This window comes from Eucalyptus grandis, chromosome 3 (genome assembly GCF_016545825.1).
Source record: "Eucalyptus grandis isolate ANBG69807.140 chromosome 3, ASM1654582v1, whole genome shotgun sequence".
Classification (NCBI taxonomy): Eukaryota; Viridiplantae; Streptophyta; class Magnoliopsida; order Myrtales; family Myrtaceae; genus Eucalyptus; species Eucalyptus grandis.
In genome coordinates, this window is record NC_052614.1 from 31,324,112 (window position 1) to 31,345,241 (window position 21,130).

Below are 21,130 nucleotides of genomic sequence, written 5' to 3' on the forward strand. Positions count from 1 at the left end.
GTTAGAATGAACGATCGTTCCTTTATAAACCGTCTTCCATCAAGGCGGTTACCAAATGGGTAGTTGTCACGAAAAGGTACGTATGTGGAAAAACTGTATGTTGAATAACCGCCACTTTAAAGAGAAAATGAGGCTCCGGAAATGTGGGATCACAAAAATAAATAACATTCTCCCACTTGATCCCATCATTTTCATCATACAGATTATCCAACTAATTCCACGAAAACTTTATGCTTAAAGAAAAGAAACAAAACACATGGATCATGGCAACATGTCCTCTAAGAGCAAGTAATATCTTCCATGTATCACAATCCATCTTATTTCTTTAATGTCAACCTATATGTGACAACACATCTTAATGAATAAACCCTATGTTTATTCCAGAACTAAGGTTAAATGTTATTCTCATAAACAACATAACGTGTACACCAAAATTGAGAATCAACATTACAACTGAATAAGAGTTTCATACAACAGAAATTGTCCTTATGACGACAAATTACATTATGGGACCTACTCCCATACTTGTCACATGATTCTTATACTTCATTGGTGGCATGCCTTTAGTTAAAGGATCAGCTATTATCAATTTAGTACTAACGTGTTCTATGACCACTTTATTCTCCTTAACACGTTCCCTTATGGCTAAATACTTAATGTCGATATGCTTACTTCGACTACCACTTTCGGCATTTTGAGCCATAAAAAATTACAGCTGAATTGTCACAATATATTTTTAATGGCATAGAAATAGAATCAACAATTCTAAGCCCAGCAATGAAACTCTTCAACCATGCACCATGTGAGGTAGTCTCAAAACAAGAAACGAACTCAGCCTCCATAGTGGAAGTAGCAATCAAAGTCTGCTTGACACTTCTCCATGACACGGTTCCGCCAGCTAACATAAAAATGTATCTAGATGTTGATTTTCGTGAATCAACGCAGCCCGCGAAGTCCGCATCTGAACAACCGACTACTTCCAGGTTGTTAGTTCGTCTATACATAAGCATGTAGTCTTTGGTACCTTGAAGGTATCTCATAACTTTCTTTGCAACTCTCCAGTGGTCTAAACCTAGATTATTTTGATATCTTCCCAATATTTCCACAGCAAAAACGATGTCAGGTCAAGTGCAAACCTGAGCATACATCAAGCTTCCAACAGTAGAAGCATATGGAATGTTGTACATTTGTTCCCTTTCTAGATCGTTCTTCGGGCATTAGTTCAAATTGAACATGTCACCCTTCACAATGGGTGCTATACTTAGGGAACAATTTTTCATCCGAAATCTCTCTAGGACCTTATTAATATAAGTTTCTTGAGATAATCCTAAAATTCCTCGAGGTATATTTCTATGGATCTTAATGCCAATGACATAAGATGTCTTACCCATATCCTTCATGTCAAAACTTTTAGAGAAATTGTTTTACCTTATATAGCAACCCCTTATCATTGGTTGCAAGTAGTATATCATCCACATACAGCACAAGAAAACAAATTTTGCTCCCACTGACCTTCTGATATATACATTGATCCATGACATTCTCTACAAAACCAAATGAAGAGATGACTTCATGGAACCTTAAGTACCATTGGCGGGATGCTTGGTTCAAGCCATATATAGATTTCTTAAGCTTGCAGACCAAATGCTCACCTTTACTAGAGGGGAATCCTTCAGGTTGTTTCATGTAAACCTCCTCCTCTAGTTCTCCATTGAGGAACGCCGTTTTCACATCCATCTGATGTAATTCCATATCAAAATGGGCAATCAATGCCATAACAATATGAAGAGAATCTTTCTTAGATACAGGAGAAAAGGTTTCCGTGTAATCGATTCCTTCCATTTGAGTGAATCCTTTGGCAACGAGTCTAACTTTATATTTTTCAATGTTACCCAATGAATCCTTCTTGGTTTTGAAGACCCATTTACAACCAATGACTTTCGCACCATTAGGTAACTGAAACATATCCCAGACTTCATTAGATGCCATAGAACTCATCTCTTCCTTCATAGCATTGTACCACAAATTAGATTTATCACTATCCATGGCTTGTGAAAACGTTTCGGGATCATACTCAGCTCTAATATTGTAGTTAGACTCTTGTAAATACACAATATAATCACTAGGAATAGCCGATTTCCTTATTCTAGCAGATCTTCTCAATGTTGCAACAACATTCTCTTGAAGAGCGTGTTGTTTAATTGGCTGTTCAATAGTTTCTGGTAATTGCTAAACAATTGGATCTACTAGATCAATATCAGCAGGTTGTGGAACTTCAACGAGTGGTTGTTCAATAGCCGATTGAACTGAAGGGGCATTATGAGCAATAACCAACCTTAGACTTAACGTGAAAGGTTGAGTATCTGTATAATCTTTCTTAGGATCAAGATCTTTCGATCAATCGCTCTCACTAATCAAGTCATTTTCAAGAAATTTAGTGTTTCTTGATTCCACAATCCTAGTGGTGTGAGATGGACAATAAAACCTGTATCCCTTAGACATTTCGGCATATCCAATGAAATATCCACTTATGGTCCTTGGGTCAAACTTCTTTTCTTGTGGATTGTAAACTCTCACTTCAGACGGGCATCCCCAAACACGCACATGTTGTAAACTCGGTTTCCAACCTTTAAATATTTCAAAAGGTGTCATTGGGACAACCTTGATCGGAACTCGGTTTAATATGTATACTGTCATCTTAAGTGCTTCAATCCACAAAAACTTAGGAAGTTTGGAGCTGCTGAGCATACTCCGCACTATGTCCAATAAAGTTTGGTTTCTTCTTTCAGCTACAACGTTTTAGTTCGGAGAACTAGGTATAGTATATTGGGCAACTATCCCATGCTCTTGAAGAAACTTTGCAAATGGACCAGGTGTTTGTCCATCTTCAGTGTATCTATCATAGAATTCTCCACCTCTATCTGATCTCACGATCTTAATTTGCTTACTGCATTGTTTCTCTACTCCCACCTTAAATACCTTAAAGACATCTAATGCTTCATACTTATTATGAATCAAGTAGAGATACATATAACATGAGTAATCATCTATGAAAGAGATGAAGTATTTCTGACCACAAGAGTTCATATCCGGACTACATATATCCGTATGTATGATTTTTAATATTTTTGTACTCCTCTTGGCATCTTTCTTCAACTTGTTGGTCTGCTTTCCCTTTATACAATCCACACAAGTATCACAATCAGTAAAATCTAAAGTACTGAGTAGTCCATCATTTACCAATCGCTTAATTCTTTCTATGGAGATATGTCCTAATCTCCGGTGCCACAACATAGATGAATGTTCTTTCACAACACATTGTTTTATACCAGCATTATCATGATCATGCATCACATCATAATATGCATTGTCTTGTAAATTAATTCAAAAAAGACTATCAGACAAAGTACCACTCCCAACAATTTCATATTTAAACGATAAACAGAATGTCAAATCTGAAAAGTTAAAAGAGTAACCCAAATGTATAAGTCTTGATAGTATAGTACTTGATTAACAATTACATTGGATTTTCTTAGGCCATCTTAGAATATATCCACTAACATTTTTATAATTAAATGAAAAAAATTGGGAATATAAATTTTTAGGGTCGTATCAAATGCATTTCTATTATTTTCCTATTTCAAGAATATAAATTTTATATAGTTACTAAACGCGTTTTTTTGCTAGAAACTCGTTCAGATGCTAGATATATAAAAAAATATTTTTGAATATAATTGTTCCCGAAAATATAAATGTTGCAAAACGCACCTTAACTAACTTTATTACGCAATGCATTTTCACGAGTCGAACGGTGAAAATCATTGAGACTCGAGGTTGCTAGCAAGTGGTTCTGATGGGTCACTCGGCCGATCTAAGTTGAGCTAATTATTGATAGTATAGTACTTTTGGGCGCCATCACCGAATAACTTTTGCATGGGCAGAAGTATACCCCAAGTGCCAAAACTTGGCACGAAGGGACACTTAAGTGCCAAAACTTTGGAAATATATACTTAAGTGCCAAAATTGAAATAAAATGGATCACTTAAGTACCACTTTGGCCAAAATCCAGTCAAATTGCTGACGTGACAATTTTTAGGCGAGGTGAGTGCAAAACGGCGTCGTTTTGCACGCTGACGTGGCGAGAAAATGCAAAAACGATGTCATTTTGTCTTTGATGTGTAAATAATTAATATAAAATTAAATTAAATTAAATTTAAAACTAAATTTATTTAAAATATTCTAAAAATTAAAAACTTAAAATAAAATAAAAAAGGGGGCGAGGGGTCGAAGGGAGGCAGCTGAGAGCTAAACCCTCGCCATCGCCACCTCCTCACTGTCGCCAGGAAGGGCTGTCGATGGAGGGGGGAGGGTTGGCCAGGGTTGCCGGCCTCCAGCCGATTGGTGGTGAGGACCGCGACCCTCGCCCCAGATTTGGGCGAGGGCTCGCAGGCCTTCACCTCCTCCTCACCATCGCTAGGAAGGGCCAGCAACGGTAGGGGGAGCATTGGCTGGGGTTGCCAGCCCTGCCAAGGATCTCTTTCGATGCTGAAACGCTCCCCTTTTTGGCTCTCTCCTTTTTAGCCATCATTGTGTCCTCCAGCGACGGTGCTCACCTAGCGGTGGCGCAAAGTAGTAACAAAAACAGTGCCACAACGATCCCAGTGAACGTTGGGGTGATTGTTGATCTGGAGACGTGGGTGGGTAAAATGGGATTGAGCTGCGTTGAATTGTCTCTCTCTAACTTTTATAGTTCAAACCCTTCTTACAAGACCAGGCTCGTCCTCAACGTTAGAGACTCAAAAGGAGAGGAGGTTGCTGCTGCTGCTGCAGGTTCTCTCTCTACCTTTTGTACTTCTGTTGATTGATGAAGTTTATTTTGGTTAAGATTCAATTTGATATCTTTCACACGTCCAACCCAGTCATGCACCCGTGTGAGACGGACGATTTGACGCTTAGCTTGTCAGTATTTATGGGTTTTGTTCCATCCACGCCACGCGGTGCTTCTTGAAAACACTGGTCTTTGAGAGTAACATTTGACCTTGGAACCATTTGTTTCATCTATTCCTTTCAATTCTTGGAGTTTACTCTTCAGAAAGCTATACCAAGAAGACGATATTGCAAGAAACAATCTTAGGGACCATCCAATTATAATATCCTGATGGAAATAGTTATTTCAGTCACCCCAAATCGAAAATCTCTAATCTATTAAACCATTTCTTGGGTTTTGTTTTGGTATTTAGAGGGTGTAGCACTATTGAAACAAGCGTGTATGATTTATGCATCATATAGAACAAATATATCTCAAGCATCAATCGTTCGAGCTCATGATAGGGCCTACTTATTTACTGGTTGAGATGATATTAATCAAAATGATCTACAGACCATATAATAACTCCTCAATATTGTTGGTGTCGGTAAACTTGTGATCTTTGAATTAGAAGTCCACCTTCCTATGATGTCATAGTTCGCCAATGTATAAATGTGCATATATTCATGGACACAATGTTTCATCTTGATAAAAACGTGTGAGCAGAATTTTGTCGCAGAATTTTTGTTTTAAGATGTTGGAGGGTGAAATGTAGGACTGCTATCGTCTATTCTTTTCATCGAAGAATATATAACTCTCCTGTGACTCTTGTCCCGCAGTGATGTAGTAAACTCTAAAAAATTATGTCTACATGTAGATGACAAGTGAACCCTGTAAGAAATTGAGTCACAAGAGGCACATGCTACATAGCTTCAAATTTGGTAAGAAAAACTAACATTAGAGTTAGTTTGTTTAAAAATAACCATTTTCAGGAAATTGTTCTCGAATTTTCCAATTTTTGAATGATGGAAAATTAGTTGATTGATGATTTTTTTTTTTCATGGAATGAAAACAATAAACTTAGATTGGGGAAAACAGCTTCTTTTTTCGGCAATAAGAAATCATATTTTTTGATTTCTGCCGTGCGTCCAACTGAGAAGAATAAGTCCTTCTATATCCATTATCTGCTTATCAATATTTTTTCTTTTTATCTTGATAAGTCTCATATGGTTTTTTTATTATCTACTGAACATACTTCTTTAATGCTCATGTCTTTCCATATTCTCACAATAATCCATCTTATATCATATTGTGAATAATATTTTTCATAAATTCTTTAATAATTACTTGTAAGTCCTTTTATTCAATGGATTACAAAATAAACAAAAAGACATTGATTCTATTTTGTTAGTCATTACATAACAATTTTAATTTACAAGCTGCCTTTAATGTATTCACTTATTATCAAATACCATGGAAATATTTTTTTTTTCCAATTTGTTTTCAGTGAAAACAAATACAAAAAAAAAAAAAAAGGTTTACTTTGTCTAATCTTAAATTTCTTGAAAATATTTTCTAGTGAAGAAGTTTTCAATTCAAGAAATAAACTTTTATTGTGCTTTTTCGGATTAGAAAAATAGTCTTTAAGCCGGGCTGGTTTATAGAGACACTTCTATTTTTTTTTTCTTCAGGAAAATATATCTACATAATTGTTCTGATGTTCTTTTTCTAGTTGAGAAAGTTAAGCCGGTGACTAACTATTTTCATGGAAGCTTTGTGTTATTAACCGTGATTGAAACAACTTAGGTTTCCTATTCAATCAGATAGTTGTCAATGCATGCAAGCAGTTTAAAATGGATGCTAAAAGGTTTGGTATATGATATAGCATCAGAAAGGTCTGCCCTCACAAAATCCATAAAATTGAAATATGGGGCTTGGAAGAGTGGAATTTTCTGATGCCATGAGATAAAAGAGGTCATTTAACGAGGAGGAAGATTCAACATGTTCATGTCTGGGCCAGTTTAACCACTTTTTCGTTCTCAAATTACTTTTGATAATAGAATTAGTTCGGTTTGGTATGCATTATATCATTTCCCCAACAATATTTCAGTTGGAATGGACATGCCGCGTGGATTCCTCGCTGCACAAAGTACAAAAAATTTCATGTTTGAACCTCTTATCTAGACTTTTGCTTGGGTCTTATATGTATACTATGGGGGAAGACGGGCAATAATATTAAAGTCGTTATGATTTAATAAGAGGGCTTAGTCAATCACATGATCAGGGTATTTCATGGATATGAAGTTTACTTAATCAAAGTGAGCTTCCTCGATGTCGATAAATATCGTCCGTGAACACAATTGTGCATCATGTTTAAAATCACATTAAAATCAAATGGGAGTGGTCAGCTACCTAAAAAATAAGAGGTTTCGCTTAACCTTGTCAGAGTAATCAAGATTTCATCGTTTTAAGAACATGTTGAAATTGTGATCTAATCATAATGGGTTCACGTCAGATTTTTCTGGTTAGTAAACACTTGTTTCAATAACATTAAGTACAAGTTCCAACTTCAAGCTCCGATGCTACCTTCTTCTTAACCATCTATAAATTTAATAATATTGCACCAAGTTTTGATTGACTCCTGATGCGCCTTTTCCAATAAGAATTTCCATTATCTGCCGAACTTTTTATTGTTTCACCGTCTTTTCTGGTTCACCATTGCAGCACTTGATCTGATAAAGAATAAGCAAGTCCACGCCGTAATAGGCCCCCAAAGTTCAGTGCAAGCAGACTTCGTCATTGACCTTGGAAACAAATCTCACGTGCCGATCATCTCTTTTTCTGCTACTAGTCCTTCCCTCAGTTCCCTTCGGAGTCCATACTTCATTCGAGCTGCGCAAAATGACTCGTCCCAAGTGAACGCCATAAGCGCAGTCGTGCAAGCTTTTGGTTGGAGAGAAGCGGTTCTAATATATGTGGACAATGAGTTTGGAGAAGGCATCATACCTTCTCTTATGGGTGTTGGAGAAATCTTTCCAGAATATTTTGAAGCTGACAAAACATTTCTATCAGTCTAAGTCTGGATATCGATAGTTAAAGTCTCAAGATTTTATAGTCTCAAGACTTTGTTATCTCAAGACTCAAGACTCAAGACTCAAGACTCAAGACTTTATTCTCACCGACAGTCTTTCTAATCCAAAGTGTTGAAGGAAATCCAAAGTCGAGGTTTATGATTGAGGATTTGATCCTATCCTCTCGGGATAGATTCTTTGGTTGGATAATCATTTCGGATTCTTTAAATCTTATCTAAGATCGATTGAAGATCCGATGGTCGACGAAATAATCTTGGATTATTCTATTCTTGGAAACCGAGATCCCGATTGTATGGGCGAACAGATTGATGGGCTATCATCGATTCCTTATATAGCTCGGATGATCTTCTTGATTGATTCCGTCCAACGGGTAGATTGGAGGAATTCCTTTGGTAAGTGCCAACGGCTATGATGGCATGAAGGAGTATAAAAGGAAGACGTTCTAGTTGTTTTAAGTGTGTGATCGATAGAAAAATTCCAGAGTCTCAAGATCCTTTGATTGTTAGTTGAGACTGAGCGAAATTGTATACTGAGAGTGTTTATACTTGGTGACGCCTTGAACGAGTGTGGTAGATCATCTACACCTAGAAATCAAGGAAGATCAACACTGTAACAACTCTTTGATCATAGTGGAATCCAGCCAATCGGCTCGGTGCGCGTAAGAGTGGACGTAGGCTTGAATCAAGCCGAACCACTATAAACCGAGTGTTCAATTCTCTCTTTCCCTTACTCGGTCTTGCGATTGAATTTTTAACTGTTGCAAATTCTCTAATTGTTTAAAATATCGTGCAAACATCGAGAAATTATTGTGTATACCTATTCACCCCCTCTAGGTACTCGTACTAGCTATCTCAATTGGTATCGAGCCTCGTGTTCTTACTTTGTTTGAAGTGTTTTACTTGAGTAAAAGATCCATGGCTAGTATGCTAGCACCGGGGCTGATGGAGGGGCAAAGCAATACCAGACCTCCCTACTTCGATGGAAAGGATTACAACATCTGGAAGAACAAGATGAAAGCTTTCCTACGATCAAAGGATCCTCTCGGAATGGGACGTAGTGGAAAAAGGAATCACTCCCGCTGCTGCATCAAACACCGAAAGAGGAAAAGAAACCGTTGAAACCAGCGGAATGTCTCAAGAAGAAATAAACAAGAGACAAGCACTCGATGCTAAAGCAATTTATTCTTTATATTGTGCTTTGTCACCAACTGAATATAACAGAATATCTTCTTGTGTCTTAGCAAAAGAAGTCTGGGACAGGTTACATATCACTTATGAAGGAACAGATCGAGTGAAGGAGACCAGAATTAACATTCTTCTTGGTCAATATGAATCCTTCAAAATGAAACCAGGAGAATCTATAACTGACATGTTTAGTCGTTTTACGATATTGTCAATGGTCTTGAGAACCAAGGACAAAAATTTCTGATCCCATGAAGGTGAACAAGCTTCACGTGGACTCTCCAAGGATTGGAATCATATAAAGACTTCAATAAGAGAGACGCAAAGAATCATGCCATTATCTCGTAGACGAACCGATTGGAACTCTTCGCCTTACGAAGTGGAACGAATTAATGAAGACGAAGATCCAAGAGGTAAGAAATCTATTGCACTAAAATCAAATGATGATTCTGATGATGCAGATTCTGAAGATGATATGAATGATGAGGAGCTCGCCCTCATGATAAGAAGATTCAGAAAACTGAATAGAAAAGGCGAAGGTTCATCCCAAAGAAACAAAGTTCTCGAGACAGCAGACCAAGTCTGTTGATGATGAGGAACCAAACAAAGAAGTAGTTTGCTTCGAATGTAAAAAGAAGGGACACATCGACCCAACTGTCCTCTTCTGAAAAGAAAAGAGGAAAAGCTGAGAAATTTCGAAAAGCTCTTAAAGCCGAAACTGGAGTGATACGAGTGTGAAGAGAGTGATGAGGAATATGCCAACCCGTGTCTAATGGCGCAATCGACTCGGACTGGATCGACTCGGACATGTGTGAATTTGAGGTAAGTGATTATAAAATCCCTGTCAAAGTCTCTAAATATATTAATGAGTTATGTTTTAGTCTTAAGACTTCTCTTAAAAGGATTTCCGAACTTAAAAGGAAAACTCAGTTTTAAAACAAAAGGAAAACATTTTAGAAGAAAAGGTAAAAAATTTAGACTTGAATGTTTCTACTCTTAAAGAGAGTGAAGACAATCTTTCAAAAGAAAATGCTTTCTTAAAAACTGATTTATCAAATATTTCAAAGAAATTTTCAATAGGGTCCAAAAAACTTGAAAAAGTCCTTTCAATCCAAAGACCTTACTTCAATAAGTCGGGTCTAGGTATGACAGATGAAACAATCCCTTTGATTGATTTTCCGAAAGTAAAAGAAAGAATTAAGAAAAGACCATCGAGAGAGGCTTATAAAAATCATTTCAAAAGAGTTTTTGTAAAGCCTGTAGGTCGAAATGCTTTAAGGTGTTCTAAGTGTAACAGTCAGGATCATTTTGAAAAAGAGTGTCCTATGGTTTGGAAGCCTGTGAAGAGAGTATGGCTTAATAATGCTTATCCTACTAACACGAAAGGACCCAAGAAAATTTGGGTACCAAAGAAAGCTTGAGACTCTTTTTTGAATGCAGGTCTCTGTCAAAAAGAAGGTAAAGTGGTATCTTGACAGCGGATGCTCAAGACACATGACGAAGACTCGAGTGTTTCATAAAGCTTATTAAAGTGAATGGTGGAAAAGTTTCATTCGGAGGAAATAGCAAAGGAAGTATTGTGGGATTCGGAATTGCGAAAATTGGAAATCTCACAATAAGCAATGTCTCTCTAGTGGAAGGACTCAACTACAATCTACTCAAAGATTAGCCAATTGTGTGATACTCGGTTACAAGATCTTCTTTCAAGAAGGCATATGTTCTGAATTAGCAAAGATTCGACTCGATCTTTCATGGGTCGAAGGCATGGAAACATCTACCTCCTTGATGTAAAGCCAAATGAAGAACAATGCTTAATTTCAATTCAAGATGAAGCAATTCTATGGCATAGAAAGCTTGGCCATATCAACAAGAAGCAATTAGCCAAAATCTCTTCAAAGCAGCTTGTTCGAGGTCTACCTAAACTGCCATACCAAAAGTCTGACTTATGTACTCCATGCATTCGGGAAAGGTAAGAAATTCATTTAAACAAATAAATCATGTATCTACTAATCATGTAATACGCTTGCTTCATATGGATCTCTTCGGACCAACAAGAACCCAGAGCATTGGAGGTAAGAAATATTGTCTAGTAATTGTAGATGATTACTCGTTTTACCCGGGTATATTTTCTTGCAAACAAATCGAAACCTTTTCGTACTTTGAAAAGTTTGCTAAAAAGGTTCAAAATGAAAAAGGATGTGCTATTTCTAGTATAAGAACAGATCATGGAAGTGAATTTGAAAATCAAGATTTTACGAGATTCTCGTGATAAATCTGGTGTTAATCACATGTTTTCCTCTCCGTATACTCCGAGCAAAATCGAGTTGTGGAAAGAAAGAATAGATCTCTTCAAGAAATGGCTAGAACACTTTTAATTGAAAGTAAAATTTCTTCACGATTTTGGGCTGAAGTCAATTTCAACTGCTTGCTATATTATAAATAGAGTCTTTTTAAGACCTATTCTTGATAAAACCCCTATGAATTGTTCAAAGGTAAGAAGCCTATTGTTTCATACTTTCATGTGTTCGGTTGCAAATGCTTTATTTTGAAAAATGCAAATGATCGAGTTGGTAAGTTTGAAGAAAGATCGAGATGAAGGCATCTTCCTTGGATATTCTACATCAAGCAAAGCCTACGAGTCTACAACAAAAAAGCCGGTCAGTGGAAGAATCAATGAATGTCAAATTCCAAGACTCGGTGCAAGATGAATCCAGCCGGACTCGATGTGAAGAGACTGAATCCGCTCTAGATCTTCAAATGTCTACATCTCAAGAAGCATCTCGGATTCGGAAGTCCATCATCAAGACGCTCATGGAGAATCAAATAAAGAAAGAGATCATCAACCTGGTAACTGGAAGCACAAATCCAATCATCCCAAAGATCTTATTATTGGCGAACTTAATGAAGGAATCCGCACCAGATCAAAAAGGCTTGAAGAATCTAGTGCTGTGGCTCTCATCTCTGAAATTGAACCAAAAAGCATAGAAGAAGCTTTATCTGATGAAAGCTGGATCGAAGCTATGCAAGAAGAGCTTAGACAGTTCATCATCAATGATGTCTGGGAATTGACATCTAAACCAAAAGGTAAAACTGTTATTGGAACCAAATGGGTATTCAGAACAAAATGAACGAAAAAGGAAAAGTCGTACGAAACAAAGCAAGACTCGTGGCCAAAGGGTATACGCAAGAAGAAGGAATAGACTATGACGAGACTTACGCACCCGTTGCAAGGTTAGAAGCTATTCGTCTATTACTTGCGTTTGCTTGTTACAAAAATTTCAGGTTATTCCAAATGGACGTCAAAAGTGCTTTCCTAAATGGATTTATCCATGAGGAAGTTTATGTGGAACAACCGCCGGATTTGAAGACCCAAAGAAGCCGACTCGCCTTCGAAAAAGGCTCTGTATGGTCTAAAGCAAGCATCTCGAGCTTGGTACGACAGATTAAGTAAGTTTTTATTACAAAATGGTTTTGTCAAAGGTAAAGTAGATACTACTTTGTTTATCAAAAAGGAAAACAAAAACTTTTTACTTGTTCAAATATATGTTGATGACATTATTTTTGGATCTTCTAATGAAAGTCTTTGCAAGAAATTTTCTAAGTCTATGCAGGGATGAATTTGAAATGAGTATGATGGGAGAATTAACATTCTTTCTTGGACTCCAAGTGAAACAAATGAAGGAAGGAACTTTCATCCATCAAGAAAAATATGCGAATGATCTTGTCAAAAGGTTTGGATTGGAAAAATGCAAAAAGATCGACATACCAATGTCATGTTCTCGAAGATAGACAAGGATGAAGAAGGGAAGAAAGTAGATCAAAAGCTGTACAGAGCATGATCGGTTCACTTCTTTATCTTACGTTTCTAGACCTGATATTTTGTTTAGTGTTTGTATCTGTGCTAGGTTTCAATCGATCCTAGAGAATCACATCTCATTGCCGTGAAACGAATTATCAAATACGTTGCTTCATCTTCAAGCATCGGTCTTTGGTATCCAAAGAGGGGAGACTTTAATCTTCTAGGATACTCGGATGCGATCTGGCCGGTTGCGTAGTCGATAGAAAGAGCACTTCCGGAACTTGTCAACTACTTGGAAACAGAACGGTGTCTTGGTTTTCGAGGAAACAAAGCACCGTAGCTCTTTCAACGACGTAAGCGAGTATGTAGCTCTTGGAAGCTGCTGTTCGCAAATTCTATGGATAAAACAACAGCTACAAGACTTTGGCATTGAAGACTCATGCACGAAATCGATGTGACAACACCGGTGCTATAAATCTCACCAAAAATCAATCCTTCATTCAAGAGCAAAGCATATTGAAATTCGACATCACTTTATTAGAGATCATATTCAAAATGGAGAAATCTCGATTCAATTTGTTGATTCAAAAGTCAACTAGCGTAGACATATTCACAAAGCCTTTGGAGAAGAATCAGTTTGACTTTATCCGCTCAAGACTCAACATTTTGAAGCTTGAAGAAGTTAAAGTCTAGAGACTCACCAACTCTAAGACTCTGATCTCTTAGACTCTAAGTCCCGAGACTCGGACATTCGTGGATAAAGACGTAAGTTGTATTTCATCTAAAAGGTACTAATTGTCATTTAGTCAAAAAGGTACGATCTTTTGTTTAATAATTTTGGCAGTTATCGATTTTGAAAAGAAGTAATCGTTCACTTTCCTTGCACCGATTGAACTTCCTTTTTCAAAAACTGAGTTATATATATACAGTTTTTCCTTTCCCCAATTTTCAAAACCCTAAAAAGCACTCTCCTCTCGATACTGTTTCTACTCTTTGTTCATCGTCGAGAAAGTGGTCATTTTTCTTGGGAAAGCAAGTGAAGGAATCCTCCAATAGACAAAGAAAGATGTCGTCTTCGAGGAAATCATCAAGAATCGCAAACAGGGGACCACAAAGAATGAAGAAGGGACCGACTCATTTCGATCTTACCGAGGAAGAAGACTTATCCGGTCGCGACAAAGTCCGATTCGCTCTCCTCCACGTCATTCAGCATCTCCCCGCCCCACAAAGTGCAAGTCATAACTGGAAGAAGAGATAATCGAGGATGCCGACCCGGAAGAGTTCAAAAGCCCTCCTTTTTGTATAAACTTTATTGTGCATTGAAAAGCACAGGTACTCCATTGAACTATATAGATGACTTCCTTAAGGACAAAAATTATGGGAATGAGTATCTTTTTCTGAAGAAAATGGAGGAATGGGGAATTGCCCCAAAAGGAAAAGCAGAGGAAGCACTTGCGAACATTCCAAGAGATCCTCGTATGCCAGACAAAATCTGATTGACGCGAATGATGATGACAAAATGTTCCTTGAATTTGAACCTAGAATGGGTGTGGCGGCAAAGGCGAAAGGAAATCGGATGGATTTGTTTAAATCCAAGGATCAAGAAAAAGTGTATTACGATCTGTTGAAAAGAGGGGTAATCAACCCTAGAAGTGTCGATTTTGACTTCCCGGATTCCATCAACTTGAACCTAAGAGAGAAGTTGAATTTGCTTCAACTTGAGACTTTCGCTCCGACTCTGGCAGACGGGTATGATCATCTGATCGCTTATTTCTATTCAAATCTTAGCTTTTTGGATGCGAATAGAATTTCATTCAGTGTTCGAGACAAAGTCTATGTGGTAGATGTGAATATGTTGGCGGACATAGTTGGAGTTGAACGGGGACGCTATCTCCCAATCAAAGTCTCACCTGCTCGAACTACTCTGGATCTTGTCAAAGATAGGGATGTAGATAAGAAAATTATCTATTCCAGGATGAATGCCATCAACATTGTGCTTCACAAGATTGTGATCAATTGTCTCGGACCTAAGTCTACTTCAAAGACTTCGTGTCTCTTTCTCAAGCAAAGTTGATGTATGCGATCAACTCAGACGGAAGTTCTCTCTCCCGCACACTATTCTTTTCCATATGTACGTAATGGTGTCAAAAGACAAAGGACAATTGCCTTATCCTGGTCTGGTGACCAAGATCTTCGACATCTGAATATTGAACCGCCACATACTTTTTGTGTTCGACCGTGTGATAAGATGGTGGTAGGGCTGAAAATGTTAATGAAGATGCGTCGCAAGAACTCTCTAAGGCAATGGAGAAATTCAAAGTGAAATCTCCAAATCCGATGCCTTCAAAAGAAAAAGGAAAGAAGGCATTTAGTGCTTCTTCGAAAAGAGGAAAAGAACTCTTATCCTGGAGGATGAGGATGAAGATGATGAAGATCCTCTATTCCAAAGACCGACAAGAACAAGACGTTCTGTGTCTTATTCGACAGAACTTCAGCAGAGCAGAGAAGAAGAAGAACAGAGAGAGAAGGAGAAAGAAGTTGAGGAAGAAGAAGAAGAAGTAAAAGAACAGTCTGCTGATAAATCTGGAGAGAAGGGAAATCAAGAGATTGATCATCACTCTTCCCCTTTCGATGTCCTAGAGACAGGGGGAGTTAGCGAGCAAGAGAGGTCTCCACCTCATGCCGCTGAAGATCAAAGAAAATCTCCGTAAGACCTGGAAGAAGTTCAGGTCTCTCAATTGCTCGAAGAAGATGATACGACGATTCCAAATCTGCAAGACCGTTCGAAGCGCCATCGTCGCACACACACCATCTGAGAAAGCCAATGCCAGTACACAGACGGATGATTCTGTAGATCTTCGTAGTATCATGAATATTCTTCTGGAAATGCGTAACCAGATATATATTCTGGATTGTGAAATCCAAGCCTTGAAGCATGCTGGACAAGCATCTTCAGTCTCTCTGGAAGATAAATACAAAGACCTCGCTCTGCAACTTCAAGCCAATGCCAAGAGAGAAGAGGTAGCTCATCTGCGAGAAGATCTGAAGAAGCTCGAAGGAGTAGTCCACCCATTGGGGATTTCCGGATCGTGCGCATTCCCAAGCGTACATGACTCCTTTCTCACCCTCTTTTTAATGATGACAAAAAGGGGGAGAACCAATTTGAACAAACATTATTTTAAAACTTTATTTGACTTTTGTGTTTATGTTTATTTTTGAGTATGACTTGAGAACTTGAACTTGAGTGTTAGACTGAATTGGTTGTGGATTTTGATGCTTGACTGGTTGCATTTATATCAAGTATTGTTACATGGTATTACTCATGAAAGACTAACCAATTTGCTGTGGATGCAGAGTCTGGTTGTTTATTAATCTTTATGAGTTAGCCATATTGCTTGAGAAATGTTTTTGCAGGTCAAAGTTGTTCAAATCTTCAAGAAAGTTTTGTCACCATCAAAAAGGGGGAGATTGTTGGAGAAATCTTTCCAGAATATTTTGAAGCCGACAAAACATTTCTATCGGTCTAAGTCCGGATATCGATAGTTAAAGTCTCAAGATTTTATAGTCTCAAGACTTTGTTATCTCAAGACTCAAGACTCAAGACTCAAGACTCAAGACTCAAAATTATTCTCACCGACGCCTCTTTCTAATCCAAAGTGTTGAAGGAAATCCAAAGTCGAGGTTTATGATTGAGGATTTGATCCTATCCTCTCGGGATAGATTCTTTGGTTGGATAATCATTTCGGATTCTTTAAATCTTATCTAAGATCGATTGAAGATCCGATGGTCGACGAAATAATCTTGGATTATTCTATTCTTGAAAACCGAGATCCCGATTGTATGGGCGAACAGATTGATGGGCTATCATCGATTCCTTATATAGCTCGGATGATCTTCTTGATTGATTCCGTCCAACGGGTAGATTGGAGGAATTCCTTTGGTAAGTGCCAACGGCTATGATGGCATGAAGGAGTATAAAAGGAAGACGTTCTAGTTGTTTTAAGTGTGTGATCGATAGAAAAATTCCAGAGTCTGAAGATCCTTTGATTGTTAGTTGAGACTGAGCGAAATTGTATACTGAGAGTGTTTATACTTGGTGACGCCTTGAACGAGTGTGGTAGATCATCTACACCTAGAAATCAAGGAAGATCAACACCGTAACAACTCTTTGATCATAGTGGAATCCAGCCAATCGGCTGTCGGTGCGAAAGAGTGGACGTAGGCTTGAATCAAGCCGAACCACTATAAACTGAGTGTTCAATTCTCTCTTTCCCTTACTCAGTCTTGCGATTGAATTTTTAACTGTTGCAAATTCTCTAATTGTTTAAAATATCGTGCAAACATCGAGAAATTATTGTGTATACCTATTCACCCCCCTCTAGGTACTCGTACTAGCTATCTCAATGGGTGCTTTGGAAGAGCTCGATACGCGAGTGCCCTATAGGAGCCTCATTCCTCCTTCGGCGACGGACGATCAAATCGGGCAGGAACTCTACAAGTTAATGCCGATGCAAACGAGGGTCTTAATCGTGCACATGCTACCTCCTCTCGGTTCTCGGCTATTGGCCAAAGCAAAAGAGTTGGGAATGATGAGCGAAGGTTACGTCTGGATCTTGACTAATGGAATCACCGACCTATTAAGTTCTGTGGATTCATCAGTTGTTGCTAGTTCGATGCAAGGAGTATTGGGCATTAAGACTTATGTCCCAGGCACACGGAACCTGGACACTTTCATGATCCAGTGGAAGAAGAAATTTCAACAAGAGAATCCATCCGTCCTTAGTCCTCCGTTGAACATCTTCGGATACAATGCTTATGATGCTGCTCGGGCTCTGGCAATGGCTGTTGAGGAAATGGGAATGGTGAATTTTAGCTTCGAGATTTTGAATACTTCGACCGATGCAACTGATCTGGACACTATTGGGGTCTCTCAAAATGGTGAGAAACTTCTCCAAGAACTAGCTAATATCACATTCATGGGGCTCACTGGAAATTTCAGTCTTGTTGATGGGCAGTTAGAAGCGTTAGTATTCCAAATTGTTAATATCAATGGAAACGCGGCAAGAGGGATCGGGTTCTGGACCCTAAAAAATGGGCTGCTGAGAGATTTGAATCCATTTGACACAAGCATATATTCCACTTCAAAGAGTAATTTAGGAACAATAATATGGCCAGGAGATCCAATCTTTGTTCCCAAGGGATGGGAGTTTCCCATGACTGGGAAGAGTTTGAAAATCTTAGTTCCTGTGAAAGACGGTTTGAAGCAATTCGTGACGGTGACACGTGATCCTACAACAAACACATCCCAAGTCACCGGATACTGTATCGACATCTTTCGAGCTGTGATAGAAAAACTGCCTTATGCATTGACTTATGAATTTATTCCGTTTGACTTGCCTAATGGAAGTAGCGCTGGTAGTTACAATGACATGATCGATCAAGTATATTACCAGGTGAGATAACTCTTTGCAACAGCTCGGTCTCGTTGGATTACATGTTGAAACATACTGTGCTATCATGTGGTTGACAAAGAAAACATTCTCCCTTCTTTTTGTTGAAACAGAATTATGATGCAGTGGTGGGTGATACGACAATACTTGCAAACAGATCATTGTACGTGGAGTTTACCTTACCATACATAGAATCGGGAGTTGCAATGCTTGTGCCATACAAGGACAACAAGAGCAAGAATGCTTGGGTTTTCTTGAAGCCACTCACTGGGGACCTTTGGCTAGCAACCGGATGCTTTTTCGTTTTTATAGCATTGGTCGTGTGGATTCTGGAACATCGGATTAATGAAGACTTCAGGGGTCCAGCCACGCATCAAGTTGGCACGAGCCTCTGGTTTTCGTTTTCAACCATGGTCTTTGCACAAAGTAAACAACCTTCACTTTAGTAGATCGATCGAACTTTACAATTTACATTTCATTGTTTGAGATGTTATGTGCTTACCCTTAATTTGGATTGCAGGGGAGAGAGCATTTAGCAACCTAACAAGATTTGTTGTGATCGTGTGGGTTTTCGTGGTACTTATACTAACACAAAGTTATACGGCGAGCTTGAGCTCTCTTTTGGTGTTGAAAAATCTTCAACCAACTGTGACTGATGTAGATCAGCTCCTAAAGAGTGGAGAAAATGTGGGATACCAGGATGGAACTTTCCTTCATGAAAAGCTACAGCAAATGACATCTGACTATAAGAGACTTGTACCTTATAAATCTGCTCAAGAATGCGATGCGCTTCTTTCCAAACGAAGCTCAGAGGGTGGGATTGCAGCTGCAATTGATGAAGTCCCCTACATTAAACTTGTTCTTTCTCAATATCGCAACAAATACACCATGATCCCAACATTAAAAAATGCTGGATTTGGCTTTGTAAGGCAATCTCTAAATTCCAGCCAAAAAATAAAGAAAAATCCTCAAATTCTACAATTGCTAAGGTTAGTCGTTATTTCTTTGATCGAAAAATCTCATGTCTTGCTTCTTTTGGTTTACAGGTTTTCCCCAAAGGGTCTCCGCTAGTTCCAGACATTTCGCGAGCAATCCTCAATGTAACCGAAGGACCTATGACGAAAACTGAAAAGGCGTGGTTTACATTAGAAACCAGTAGCCTCGATTCAACTTCCTCCATTTCTTCCAATAGCTTGGGTCTTGACAGTTTCTGGGGCCTGTTCTTGATTGCTGGAGTTGTTGCAGTTTTAGCTCTCCTCATTAACATGGTGATGTTTGTCAAAAGGAATTGGCATGTCATATCAAGTTCTTCAGCTTCACTGCGACAGAAAATTGTTGCATTGGGAAGAAGATTTTACGAAAGAGACATCAATTCCCATACTTTTAGGGAGAGCAGATTCAGAGATAGAAGCATGGATGATGGTACCCATGAGCATGCAGCTGTTGAGATATTACAAAACACTAATTCTCCCCTGAGTCCGTCAAGCAACACCAGCCAAATCAACGACGTTTTAACCAATGAGCAAGGCACACCATCCGCAAAACAAGGACTTCCTAACCATGTAGATGAAGGGTGCCACAAGATAACGAGAAATGTCGAGCTTACCAATGTAATTAAGACAGGTACATGCCTCGACAACCTTAGATATAAACTTTAAACATTTTTGCACTGAATGTGACATCTTTCTGACACTATTTGTGTGAAATCCTACACAAATTGGTCTACGCTTTGCCTGAATCACGTTAGTCCTCGCTACACCTTGCGGTCTCTAATATGGCCTATATTTTACTGTCCTCCTTCCATTGAAATCACTAAGAATACTTGCTAGAACCCTGCTTGAGCAGAACTTGAACTTGGAGGATGCACGCCTACCATATGCCAACTTTCACCTTTTCCGAAGAGTATTTTTTTGTGTTTTAATGTTTGCAGACCTTTCAACACGCGAAGGCACTCAACCAACTGCTGCTCGTGGGCCCCCTCATCACAACTCCTGTGAATGTCACTGCGGTAGCGAAGGTGGCAGTTCAAGCAGCTGCGGATCGCCTTTGCTCCAGTCATCATAGACGTTAAAAAATCACTCCGATATAGCCAACAAAAGTTGAAGTAGAAATGGTCCGAACCCTGTCTTCTTTATAGGTTCCATCTTATAGAGCAGTCAATAACATGAGCACTCATATGTTGTTTTCAAATCAAAAGCCTTTTGGTTTTTGTGGAGTCTATAGTTGCCTGTAGGAGCAAGAGGAGAATTCTCAGTTCAAAACCTTGAAGGCAGTAAATGCACGTGAAAGAGATAAATCCTTTGTACATCGTGGTTTCCCTGAAATTGAGTCATGGACTGAACTCCAGTGAAATGATCCCTTCAAGGATGTAAGTACTTTGGGCAAGAGTAATATAGATTTGCATTGTTTTCATGCTTAATATTATATATGGATTCTATAAAAGGGAGATTGAGAGTATATTCCAGGATGATTTTCATTGCTGTGTTTCAATGATATTTATAGTACATGTACAAGGATAGCAAAAACTAAAAATATGGAGCAAATCTCAACTAATTGATAGCTATTTACGGCAATGAGAAGGCTGAAATTATGGAGGACAATTTGAATTTTAAACTGATTCTCTTATAAGCCCCCTCAAGATGGAGTTTCCGTCGGAAACGCCAATCTTGACTCGAAGTGTTTGCCCGCAATGTTTTGATAGTGGCTTGGTAAGGATGTCCGTTAGTTGGTCATGTGTGAAAATGTGAGAGACTCAATTATCCGTCTTTTACGAGCTCACGGACAAAGGGGTAATAAATTGC

The 21,130-nt window shown here is 38.5% G+C and overlaps 1 protein-coding gene across 1 annotated transcript; it reads left to right on the forward strand.

The window, feature by feature from the left end:
* The first annotated feature begins 4,355 nt into the window (after positions 1-4,355).
* On the forward strand, positions 4,356-20,788 carry LOC104439406 (glutamate receptor 2.2). Its single transcript, XM_039309553.1, has 8 exons — positions 4,356-4,492; positions 4,601-4,830; positions 7,532-7,825; positions 17,287-18,332; positions 18,443-18,755; positions 18,850-19,253; positions 19,376-19,952; positions 20,260-20,788. Exons 1-8 carry the CDS (start codon positions 4,356-4,358, stop codon positions 20,391-20,393), a joined length of 3,135 nt encoding a protein of 1,044 aa, XP_039165487.1. The 3' UTR covers positions 20,394-20,788.
* Positions 20,789-21,130: the final 342 nt, after the last annotated feature.